General features: G+C 36.8%; 1 protein-coding gene across 1 annotated transcript in view; it reads left to right on the forward strand.

The window, feature by feature from the left end:
• INADL (InaD-like (Drosophila)) overlaps positions 1-12896 on the forward strand; it is a 151433-nt gene that overhangs the window by 25816 nt on the left and 112721 nt on the right. The window contains exons 13-16 of the mRNA XM_009319816.1: positions 738-794; positions 2170-2304; positions 5712-5876; positions 7580-7708. Of these exons, the coding sequence (XP_009318091.1) occupies positions 738-794; positions 2170-2304; positions 5712-5876; positions 7580-7708 (486 nt within the window). The remainder of the gene's footprint in view (positions 1-737; positions 795-2169; positions 2305-5711; positions 5877-7579; positions 7709-12896) is intronic.

Consider the following 12896-nt stretch of genomic DNA (forward strand, 5'->3'; position numbering starts at 1 on the left):
TGCTTGGGAGCTGGCTGGTCATTAGTCGGCGGGTCGTGAGCAATTGCATTGTGCATCACTTGTTTTGTATATTCTTTTATTATTATTATTATTTTCTCTTCCTTTTCTGTCCTATTAAACTGTCTTTATCTCAACCCACGAATTTTACTTTTTTCCCTGATTCTCTCCCCCATCCCACTGTGGGGGGGTGGGGAGTGAGCGAGTAGCTGTGGGGTGCTCAGTTGCCGACTGAGGTTAAACCACGACACTGTTTTAAATAATCCACTTTGCATTCAAATTTGGTAATTAAACTCATGTATTTCAAGCCATGTTAGAAACATGCTGTGGAAGATGGTGGTTTAATCTAGATGTTAGATGGCCGTACTATAGCCTGAAGTAATAATTTAAGCTATCATACTTTTCAAATTCTGATTGGCAAGTCAGTTTGGGTATTTGTGTCAAACATAATGGCATTTTGTGCTTATACAGGATTACTGAACTTGACTAAAATTGGCGCTTGGGCTTTGGGAATAGGATAATATTGGAGTCTGCTAATAGTGCATAATCACGACATTCCTAGTTGTAAATGTTCTGTGTCTGAAAGATTTTTTCTAACATTTGCTTAAAATTACTTTGCATCAATGTGACTTTGTTTAAGTACGGTTTATTTTGCTTATCATTTTTTTGCCATAATTCATCATTTTGGTAAAGTCTTTATTGTCCTGCTATTGAAAAATGTTATGATGTACAATTTTTAGGTTGTGAATGTGGATATGCCTATTACAGATGATTCAGAGCTTCAGAAATACTCCAAGGTATGACTTAACATGATGGTTTCCTTCATGGTATATGTTGGCAGAGTAATCCCCGGAGGGCATGACATAATTCCAGATTTATGTGTTTCAGAAATTTAGTGGCTTTGTGGCTCTATCTTACTTTTCCAAAAAAAGGCTGCCAATATTCTGCTTATCTTCTGGTCTGGTCCAATACCTTTTTGTAGCATGGGCAAATGAACCTTTTAACACCCCCCCCCCCCAATCAAAAAACACAACAAAACTCAAACCATGCATATAAGCCTCAAATTTTGGGGTACTTAATTGCATTGAAATTCAGTTGTTGAAAGCCACTACAGAATGGGGCAGAGGTTGAAACTCTGCTGAACAATGTCATCGTCCTGCAGAGGAGTTTGCCATAGTGATCCTGGCTCAGGGAGAGGGAGGTCCATTTAATTGAAATGGTCAGAGCTGAAATTAATTTCAGTCTTCTGAGAATTTTGAGAGATTTTCGAGATATGTATGTTAATATTGTGCAAAAGAGGCTTGTGGAGGTGATGCATTTATATACTTGTGGGAATTTCTCAGTGAAGAAAGGCCATAAATTCACAATCAGACATGGGTGTGAGGGAATGTTGAGGATCAATGGATTGCTCCTTTTACTTTAATATCCAGAATTAATTGGGAACCAGAAGGACAGTCAGTGTTTCAACTTAAGTAATAAAAAGCCAGAAAATGGCCAATCTGAAGGAGAAGATACTGGTGATTGCCTCTTCTCCCCAAGTTGCCATGATTTCTGCTGTCTTGTCTGGATAATATATCGGTTTTATGCTAGTCTTCCTAATATTAGCAGACCTAAGACACTAATGGTTGGAGGCTCCCTAGAGAAAAATTCCAAATTAAGGAAGCCCACTGGGAAAAGGCTAACAAAAAAATCAGTGATTTCACCTTGCAGAAACAAGGATGCCAGTATTATTAGCTGTTTGCAGAGGACCTTCATGGATATTTTTCCTACCTCAAAGTAGTGTAGCTCCTAAAGGAGTAAGACAGCTGATCTTGTGATGAGTTTTTATGGTGATTATGGAATGTCTTTCAGTTTCATTGAAAACTCACCTTTTGGGTAGGATAGACTTTAGGTGGTACTTTTCTGTGCATTTTTTTCAATATGGTAGCCTTATTTAAGAATACAGTTCAAATTGCCTTTTCCCCCCAAATGGCAGATTGGTTGTTTTTATTTGTGCAGTTTGTATAGAGAAATTATGGACACTTGTGCTGTAATGCGGATGATGTCAGTATGAAGACTTCATCATCTTACTGTGTACTTAATTTAATTTGGTGAGCTACTGAATCCTAAATATGTTTATATTGTGGTAGATAAAGATATATACATTCTCAGCCATACTTAATCTATTGGCAGCTATTACCCATCCACACTTTGAGATTAGGAGTTGAGCTTGACACGTTTGATGGACATCATTATATATCATCAATTGCTTCAGATGGTCCAGCTGCAACACTTGGTCTTCTGCAACTGGAGGATGAACTTCTGGAGGTAAAAAACAAAACAACCCCCACCCCAAAAATACAACCGATATATTTCCTATTTGCTTAGCCTTCTTAAAAATGCTTGTGTTAAATTCTAGTTTGGCTACTGTGTGTGCAATAGTAGTATTCAACAGTTGGTTGTGGAAGCAGTTAGAGTAGTGCTTTGGAAGCCACATTCTTTTTCTTCACTGTTTCATTCCTCCTTTATGGACAAAATGTCATATTCTTGTGACCTCTTAGTGACTTCATGGGTTTTTTTCCTGAAATGTTTTAACATGAGTATCAAGAGTTATAAGGGCAGAGATAACAGTTGAATGTATTTGTATCTGTAGACCTTTAGCTCGGTCTTTTGAGCAATTTGACATTAGCTTTTGTGGTGGATAATCTTTCTTAATATTTGTCACTCCTAAAAAATTTACAACAGTCTCAGGAATAGTGGTTCCTGTTACACATTATAACTTGCTTGTTGAGTGTTGAAAGACATTAGTGTGTATGAGCTAGTACATCAGTTTGTTTAAATATGTATAAAGAGGTATTGGGGCAGCTTTGAAGTTATCAGAATCAGACCAGACCTATTCACTCAGGAAAAATATTTATTTGATAGTATTAAAACAATACCTATTTTGTGTGTGTGTGTGTGTATATATCTATCAGTATCTCAGCCTGCAAGTGAAAAAACATTAATTTCCTATTGAATACCTGCTCTTTGTGGAATATTTTGAATTTGAACCTTTTTTTTAGTGGATGCCAAGAACATTTAATTGACATCAATGGGAACAAAATTAGGCCTTCTGAAAGATTAATTTGTTAGGTGTACAGCGCTCTTGCTTTTACTTGTTGTTCACCCTTTAACATCAAAAATTCATACTGGTATCACTAAGACCTAAACCATTTTCTTCAGTTATTGCTTAATGGAGGAAATCTTGATTCCTAAAGGAAGGGATTAATGGAATGCTGGAAGTGTTGTTTAAATTCCTTGGCCACTAAACAAAAATTTATATACAAAAAGCAATAATGCAGTGCTGTAGAGTAACTTAGGAAACTTTAATTGTATATATTTAACAGTTTTACTTATTACTGTGTACTTACAATTAAGTTCACAGATATGTCCAGACCTAGTAAGCATAAATTTTTTTCTACTCTGTAGCTGGAAAAAAAACCCAACACAATAAAAATGTGCTTCAGGGCTAAAGCTATATATGCCAGGTTTAGCCCAGAGTATGTTTTTGCAGCCAAGTTGTAAATTCCCTTAAGTAGGGGTTTGCAATGGAAAAAGTGACAGCCCCATTCCCCAAACAAGCAGCTCTACCTGGGCCTGCTACAGTTGGGATTAAAATGTGATCAGCAAGGAATTTTTTTTTAATATATAGTGAGGTTGAATGTTGATTATTTTTAATGATGTGTTTGAATTATGATAGAAAGCATGTTTTGTTTTTTTTTTTAATTTTTTTTCCCCCTCCCCTAATTTTAGCTAATTTCATTGTGTTCTTTTTTAGGAGTAGATTGCTTCCTTGTGTCCTAATTTTGTTAAAAAATTTCATTCGCTCCTATTTGATGGCACAACTAATTAGAGCGGTTTGGTAAATGAATGGGGTGTTGGGCACCTTGCATGTTGCGAGGCTGATTTCTGGCAGCTGCGAAAGGAGAAATGGGAGTCCCCAAGTCTGCTTGGGAGTGCGCGGTAGCTCTTCTCCATCAATCACAGTACGCTGAGAAGTGCTGGTAACTTTCCACCACATTGCCGCTCTCAATGCATTAAAAAGTCCTTATGCGTAGATACTTCTGCTTAAATAATTAACTAATGGATTAGCCTGATAGCTCAGCAGTTGCTGTAATTCTTACAGAAAAAAAACATAGCAGTTTGTCTTACCACATTGGAGGCCAGTTACACCACTCTGAATTTTTCTCCTTGGCTGGGTTATAGTGTGAGAGCAACTCTGTGTTTCCCAGCAATATAAGCTATATTTACACTGTAAAAAGCACAAAGGAAAATGTGGGAAAAAATAGAGGTGATCAGGAATAAAATGGTAGCTAAAGTGAGATTGCTGTGTAGTCTTGCACAAGATTGGGTCCCTCTAAAGAACAAGGAGATCTGGGAAGTATATGGCGAGGCTCTGCCTCAAGTACACATGTACAGAGGTATGTACATGTATGTTGTATATTTACGTGCTGCATTTTCTAGGATCAAATGTGGGTTCATCTACATTAGCATTGCAGTTTGGGTACGGAGTGAAGTATTGAAGAGAATCTTCAATTATCCCCACTTACTGTGCTTTGGTTCATGTTGTGGAGTGGACTTGGATGATGTGTACCGGATTCCTAAACCAGTCACTGGTTGCACTCCAGCGACTTTTGACATTTGGTCATGAGAGCAGACTTGAGGTAGCCTGAAATAAATCTCTGAAACACAAGAGGTGTCGGGATTGAGTCCATAACACTAATTGGGTTAAACCCTTGCTCTTTTGGGGCTGCACTGCTTGTCAACATAGATGATGTTCACATCTATGACACCTACTGATGTTCTGCTTTCCTCATAGTTAAGGATACTGCTATGGTGCAAATAGATGTACCCTCATGATATTGCAGGTTATAAAATACGTAAAAGAGGATGAATCACTGTAGTTTTATTTTCCTGAGGAAGTACCACTGCAGTATCCCATTTTTAAAGCAGCATTATTATCTATCTATCTATCTATCTATCTTTTTTTTTTTCTTTTTTTTAAGTCTGTGGTTTAAAACATCCATTAACAATGGCCTTATGGTCTTCTGTTGTCACTCAGGATCGAAAGCTTATGGGATGGTAAGCTTTGACCCTTGTCAGGGTTTTCTGATTAATTGCTTACTGTAATTGGTTTCTTTTTTACTATATAAACATACTTGCATGTTTTTTGCAGGATCTATTTTAGTTTCAACCATTTTGTTCATTTTAAACAACTGACAAAGTTGTGCTAGTTCTGACTTCATCTTTGATTAGAGTTCAAAATCTGTGTTTTCTTAAAATATTTTTGAAAATTAATTTTTTATCTTTTTAAATTCAAACACATAACCCTAATGCTATAAAAAAAATCCCCAACAAAGAAACAGGTGAGAATAAAATAACAATGCTAGGAAAGATTTAGGCTAGGAAAAGTAGTGAGCAGAAAATAAGTTAGAGGAAGCTGAAGAGAGCAGAGACATGATGTAGCAGTCAGTAGTCACAAGATCTTGCAGATGCAGTTTAAGTCTTACAGTAATGCATGTATACTTCAGAAGCATACGTTAATAAAACTATGCAAGCTTTGCCAGAATCCCTAGGTAAAATTAGACTTTCGCATGCAACTGGGGAAAGACATGGACGCAAAAAATTAATGAAAGAATCTGGTTGATATCCTTTTAATTATTTTAGCGTGGATGTGTGTTTCCCCTTCTGTGTAGGTAAATGGAGTTCAGCTATTCGGAAAATCACGCCGTGAGGCAATCACTTTTCTAAAAGAAGTGCCACCCCCATTTACACTGGTTTGCTGTCGGCAACTTTTTGATGATGGCAGTGAGTCTCTTGTGGATGAACCCACCGTGGGAGTTTCCCCTCCAGAACAAAAGGTAGACTTCTTATGTCATTCAGTTGTGTAAAAGGACAGTAACTTTTTGAAAAAGTGCGTATGTTTCTGAGAAAGTGATTTAGCTTTCTAGAGACACTGTTTCTGTTTTCCTTTTGCTGTTTGATCCAGACCACTTTTCAGTCTTAAATAACATTTCCTAAAATATATAATTATATGAGGCAGTTTTGTATTAAATTGTCGTATAAAGCTGCCTTTGCCATTCACTTTGGGCTCATAAAGGACAGCTGGTGTTTCAGTGAAAGATAGTTCATCTTTGCAACACTGGTACTTTTACTACAGTTTATACAGGTTGGTCAGAAGAAACTTCATTGTACTATAAATACAAGGTAGGTAAATCACTGAGCTAGCATGCTGACTGTGTACATCCCATTCATCATTCTTACACTTAATAGGTGAGTGAGAGCTCTGAATTACACTAAATCACATCCTTGCCACCATTAGCTGATTACTTCCATGTTCTGAGTAGGTTTTTATAGAACTGGAAAAAAAAGAAACTTAATGTTTCTTTCCATTGCAGAAGCTTTAAAGTCTCAAACTAAAGCTTGACTCTTGTAATGGTTGTTCCTATTTATAAAAAGTATTTACACCTTGACTTCTCATTTTTTCTGATATTTTCTGATCTAATTTCCTTTAAGGTGGAGAGTTAAGTAATATGGATGTTTCATGGAAGAATAAGCTGTGCAGTATTACGCCTTTTTGTAAAAGGCCCTTTCTGTTGCAATAGAACTTGTTCCACTGTGTTCTTTTGATGTTGCATTTTACTGAACATTTTCCATGTACATCCTGTCAGTTGCACATCTTTGCCATAAGCTGATATTGAGTGAACAGAGGTTGCCTTCTCCTTAGAGCAATCTCACAGTATTTCTGCTTTCTTTTGTCAAAAGTATCAAGAAAGTGTGTGTGGAAGAAATATTTCTTCCTTTTGCCTCATGGCAGTGCTCTGTGTAATAGACATATTTGTCCAAAGAAATAAAGTTAAATCAGTTTGAAGTTAATGGTACAAGACTTCAACGTTTTTCTTGGGACATCATACATTGATATTTTGTAAAGATTGTATTGATAAAATAGCAGTAATGTTAAAACACGTATTTTAAGTTAGACAACAAAAGATGGCTTTTTGGAAGATGTATTTATGAAGCTGTCCTTACCCAACGAAATTGGGTAACTATACCTCTTTCTTTTATACCTTAGCACAAAAATTGTGAAGGAAACTGCTTTTTCAAAGTAGATACTATTTGTATAGTTACAATATAAGAATTTTTTCTTCACATATTTAATGACACAAGTATCAGATGTGCCTGATTGCCTGGTCTTTCTATTAGTTGTTTGTGGTTAAATCTTTTATGCTAAGATATTTATTTTTCCTTTATGCATCTAATGGGACAGCTGAAGTTCATCAACATGTAACAGGTTAGTAATATTATAACAACTAATTTGACTAATACATGGGTATTTGTATGCCAGGTTGGGCTACGATGCTCAAAACATGTAGGCATGGTCCCAGGGAAGTATCCAAGGCAGCAAGCTGGAGAAAACTGGATGCATAATGTTCAATGAAGCTGTAATTCCATAAAAGGTCATATTTTAGGGAATGTATGATCCATTAATAATCAAAATATTGGAGGAATAGTGTTTGTAAAGAACTGAAAGAATAGCATTTGAACTAGAGCTTTTATTTTTCAGGTGAAACCCGAGGAAGACATTAATCCTGAGGAGGAAGAAGGGGAACTAGCATTATGGTCTCCTGATGTGAAGGTTATTGAACTGGAGAAAGACAGAAATGGTTTAGGATTCAGCATTTTAGACTATCAGGTATACTTTTCTGTATAACTAAATACTAAAAATCCCTTAAAATGTTTTGTGAGGTTGATTACTGGGTAATCGACTTGGCACTTGGGCCTAGAAACTGTGGTAGGGAAAAGTAATTTATTTTGAGGCCAACTCTATAAAGTATAGTGTAGAGCTTGTTCTAAACCAGTCTGATTATCGGACGTGATAAAGTGCAAAATCTTTAATCAAACTCCACCTCATAACTCTGAGTTTAATGCCTAAATGTTGGGGGGAGGTTGGTTTTTGTTTTATTTTGTTTTAGCTTGGAATGACTTTTCAACTATGAGAGTGGCAAGCAAACTTAGGTACTGCAACATAATTTTCTATGTACCAAATTTAATGGGTCTTTTGCTTTTTCTCCCCTCACTGCCCCAAACCACCTTTCATTTATAAATGGAGTATAGACCCATGCTGATCTGCCATCTGTGGTCCCACTCAAGTCGTGGAAAGATTCACTCAGGCTTTGAATAGAGCCATGAAAACTAGAGTTTGCAGAGGTAGCTTTATCAAGACTGTCCTTCACATTCAAAAGGGAACATCAGGGCTGACAGGTGTGAATCATTGTTGCAAACTCAAGTTTCTGTAAACACAAATTTGCTTTAATACATTGATTTATTAGTATAAGAATAGAGATTGAAGGACCTTGTTAATAATTTTTCAGTTACGCTTCTCTGCTTAAACTATCAAACCAGTATGCCAGAGATACGAGTAGAATTTTCAGGGCAGGGGGTGAGTTGACTTTCAGAAGTCATTCATAGCTTAAAACTTGATTTCTCCAAGTTTTCTCCAAAGAAGGACCATTTTGGGGAAGATTATATACTTAGTTGTTAAACTCTTTAGAAATCAACAGGCAAGTCTTTTTAATTGGGGGACAATTCTGCTAAAATTAATGAATCCTTCTTTCAAAAAGATTGGCTTCAATTAAATATATAGAAACTCTCAAAATCTGTAGTCAGAATGAAATGTTCTTCATGTTTCTAGTCAATGTGATATATTTTTAAACCTCTAGCCATCATATTTATAAGGAAATAAAATAGCTGGATCGCTCTTCATAATAATATACACATCACATCTGAATGCTGCCTAAACGTTGTAGTTTAATAAAATGTGTTCAGCTGTTGTGCATAAATGTCAAGTGATATAAAATTCACTTTTTGATACAATAAGGCATGAATTGGGAATGAATTAGAATAAAAAATATTTCAAGTATTATGTAAAACCATTAATTCTATATTTTACCAGTGTGATTTAAGATTACTGAAAATAGATCCTGTTAGTCATTTTCGCTGACACATGTTGTGTTGAAGTGCCAGCTTTACTGTAGAGTTGCTAGGAGTCTTTACAGAGCAGTAATACACAGATTTGCTTTTAAGTTCTCATATAATCAGAATTAATGAAGGCTTTAATAACAGGCTTTTTATTTACTTATTCGCAGATGCAAATACATGAGCAATGTTGTGGTACTTTCAGCTAAATTTAAATACATTCTAATCAATTCTAAATGAGTGGTAAACCACTTAATCTCAGATCTTTATAATTTCAAGATATTTATGTATAAAGTATGCTCTTTTGTTTGGGATGTGCCTCTTAGATCTTTTACACTTTTCATCATCTGCAGATTAATTTTTATATAGAGATATCTGTGATTGTGTGTGTGTTTATGTAAATACATCCATCACATTCTTGAGTGCAGGGCAAAGAAAATAAATAATCGTCCATGCTAGATTGGAGGCGGGGAAAAAAAAGTACGTGGTTCCTGGGAGACTGTTCAGAATTCTTAAAGCAGATTTGCTGAGAAGCACGAAATTACAGTGAAGTGTTTAATTGTGGCTTAAAGGACCTGAAGACTTAACTCTCTTTTCTATATTTCTTTTTGCAATGTTACCCTTCTTTAAAAAAGGAAAGGGTTTATTTTAGGCACATACTCTTTGTTTTGCAAGAAAAGATTCAAGCCTTATTAATGGCAAATGACACTACTTGCACTACATATCCACTGTTGATTTTGCTCTTTTTAAGTAATCATAGGATTTCTTTTTTTTTTCTTTTTAGATTTTTTTTTTTTAAATGAAGATGCGTATTCACATGGCCTAGGTTCATGGATCAGTGCATCAGTAAGAGACCAACCTTTCTAGGCTCCCATTAGTGTTGGTGGAGGTAGGGTGGGGAGGAAAATACTTTTTAAGAGGTGATTTTGAGCAGAAGGCCTATTTGTGGTGCTCATAATTACACACATAAGGACTGACTCTATCCATTACAGAAGTTTAAGGAAACTTCGGTGTTAGGTACCCAACTTGGAGGTGATGTGACTGTATTCTGGGTTTTTAAGATCAGATTATTTCTGTAGCTGTTGGTTGAAATGGCGTTTCAGAAATATCGGTAGGACTTCGGAAAGATCAGTAGGAATAGTGAAATAACATTACAGGAGAAAAACGATGATGCACTATTATTCCATCTTACTTCCCCCCCACATCAAGGTATGATAACATCTTTGAAATGCTACTGCAGTACCAGTGTATACCAGCCCATTTCAGTTGCTTCTTGTGAGAGACTGGTGACTGTTATCTGCGGTATTTAAGAACCCCTGAAATCCTGCTCATACAGACATGTTCATTTATGACAGTGAGCGATGCCAGATGCGCTGCAGAAATGGAAGAATGCTAAGCAATTAGAGACCAGGCTGCTAACGGTGCTGTGGAAGTTTCTTCCTACTACTATACATTCATGTTTGGTATTTGTTTTGAAGTGTGAGGCTTTTTACCTTTCCATCTTGATTTTGATTATAGAATTAGATGTGGTGCTGAATGCTCTCATGGTATGTAACTTATAGTATTTGTCATTTTGTTTTCTCAAAACTGACTACATACTTGCCGAAAAGGATATTGTACCTCAGTTGCCTAAAATGCTGTGCTTCCCAAGTCACACTCTGAAAAACAGTATTAATAAAAACTTTTTGTGAGGTAGAATAGGAATCTGAGTATGTAGAAAACTGAATGCTGAGATTGAGAAATTATTACTCTGGTATATTAATTTTTAATGGGCTGTCTTTCTAATAATGTTTCATCTATCAAATAAATGATAAGCATATCCCAAGTGACTTGCAGGATATTCCCAGAAATGTACAAGCATAATTCCAATGCCTATATATTTGAATGAACTAATTACAAATTAATTATACCAATTATGCATAATCAATAGTATTTCTACTTCGTCCTGTGTTTTCTTTTGTTTGTCTTTAGGGATTTAAATGTTTAAAACAGAGCCACCACCTTTTTTTAATAAGGTCCTCTTGGAAGGCCTGTATACATGTTCCTAAAACTTTGGGATACCATTATAGAAATAGAGTAGACTTACTCTCTTTGCTCTAACAGGCCTGTATCTATATAGGATACTGTTCAGCTTCCCATGATCACTATGTATAAAAAAAAATCTTTTTTCCCCTTTGCTGAATGTCATAATTTGCAATTATGTGGTCGGAAATCTAAACTCTTTGAGACTGCTGCTCTGCTAGCAAGGTCAATACTTGGCGAGAGGGGAGGTGGATGGGGCGGCTGATGCTGTGTATTCTTGAAATGATCGGTTTCACTAGATTTTTGTTCTCCCGGTGTGATGGCTTATTTAAATAAGAAACATTGAAGAGGTCTTAAAATGAAATCTTCTGTGTATTTTTCTATTGTCACCACTGTGTTGGGATCTTGTCAAAGCTCTTAGGCTAAGCATTGCTTTTTCTTGATAATGCTTAGATGAAAAGCCTGCAGAAGAAGAGGCAGCAGCAGCCATGCTGATAGGCTCTGTGTGCGGCGTGCTTTCTTCAGCTGATAACGCGTTGTGCTCAGCAGAGACCTGAGGAGCAGTGTTGCGTTGCTGGTGATTCTATCTTGAACAGGGACCCTGCCCCCCTTTTGGCCATTAAAAAGGTGTGCTGTTCAGTCTTTTGGCCAACTTCTCCATGAAGTAATATACTCTACCTCCCTTAATTTCCTTGTAATTTCACTTGGAGAAGTTGCTCTCTTTTTCACCTCTTAACTAACTTTTATGTAGTGTTGCTGGCACAGTTAGCGGCAAGTATGTTTTGATGGTGAATGAGGGACCCAGTACACTGTAGAGTGCTTTGGGATCATCTGTGATGCAAGGGGCTATGTTAAGTGTATTTATTGTTCTTTGTCAATAGACGTGAAAGTATCTAGCTTAACAGTAACTTTGCCTAGCCTGAAGCTAAACCTCCTGGCCAGCAAGTCAAGAGCTAAACTGTTGTTATTGGGACCAATCCTTTTTCTTAGAAAGAAATCAAAACGGAAGAGGGCATGGTATGTCATCAGGTTAAAATAGAGGACAAATGCGGTATAAAAATGAGAGTGATGCCAAGGCATTAGAGCAAGAGGAAAGAAAAATCACACAAGATGAAGGCTTCTAGAGAAAAAGAAGAGATCGCAATAGTATAAAAGGTACTTTGAGTGGCCCTGAAACGGTGTTTACCAAAGACTTGATGCATGCAGACCAACAGATTCTGTCAGTAGTGTTTTACAGAAATATTGGAAAAACCACAGGTAACTGAATTGCAGACTTCTTGAGGCAGTATTGACCAGAAGGTAACTTGAATGGTCTGATGAGCTTTTATCAAATTAAACAAAAAGCTGAATGGACTTTATGTGGAGCTTAATTTACTGTGCTTTCAAGTCAGAGTATTTTAAAGCAGCTGTTTTAAAGTGCGTGAAACTGGATGGGGCGAGGGTTGGAATAGAGAGGGTTGACATTTTACATAGCTCTTAGGAATGCCTGTGAGATGCCGTTTCTCTCCATCTCTGCTTGAAAAGTAAGTCCCCAGACTCTGGGTGCTTTTGCATAGTACCCGGCTGCCCTATAGACCTGTGGGGCTGTAGGAGCTCATGGGCTCACCTGCTCCAAGTGGTCTTTGCCAATGTGAGTGTAGGTATCTACCCATCCACGGAAGCAGTAACAGGCATATCAGCACTGTATGAGCTTCATGTTACCCAGACCTGAAACAGCACGAAGTGTGCCAGCCTTCATCAGCCTGGGTCAGTGCTTAAGGGGTTCTTACTGTAGTCTAGCAACTGGGACTCCACAGCTGCATTATTCCTGGACTTATCCTTAGCAGTTCCTTATCTTTAGCAGTTTCTTCTTACTGTTGAACTGAAGTATTTTTTTGCTGCAC

This window comes from Pygoscelis adeliae, unplaced genomic scaffold (genome assembly GCF_000699105.1).
Source record: "Pygoscelis adeliae isolate BGI_AS28 unplaced genomic scaffold, ASM69910v1 Scaffold181, whole genome shotgun sequence".
In the NCBI taxonomy this organism is placed as follows: Eukaryota; Metazoa; Chordata; class Aves; order Sphenisciformes; family Spheniscidae; genus Pygoscelis; species Pygoscelis adeliae.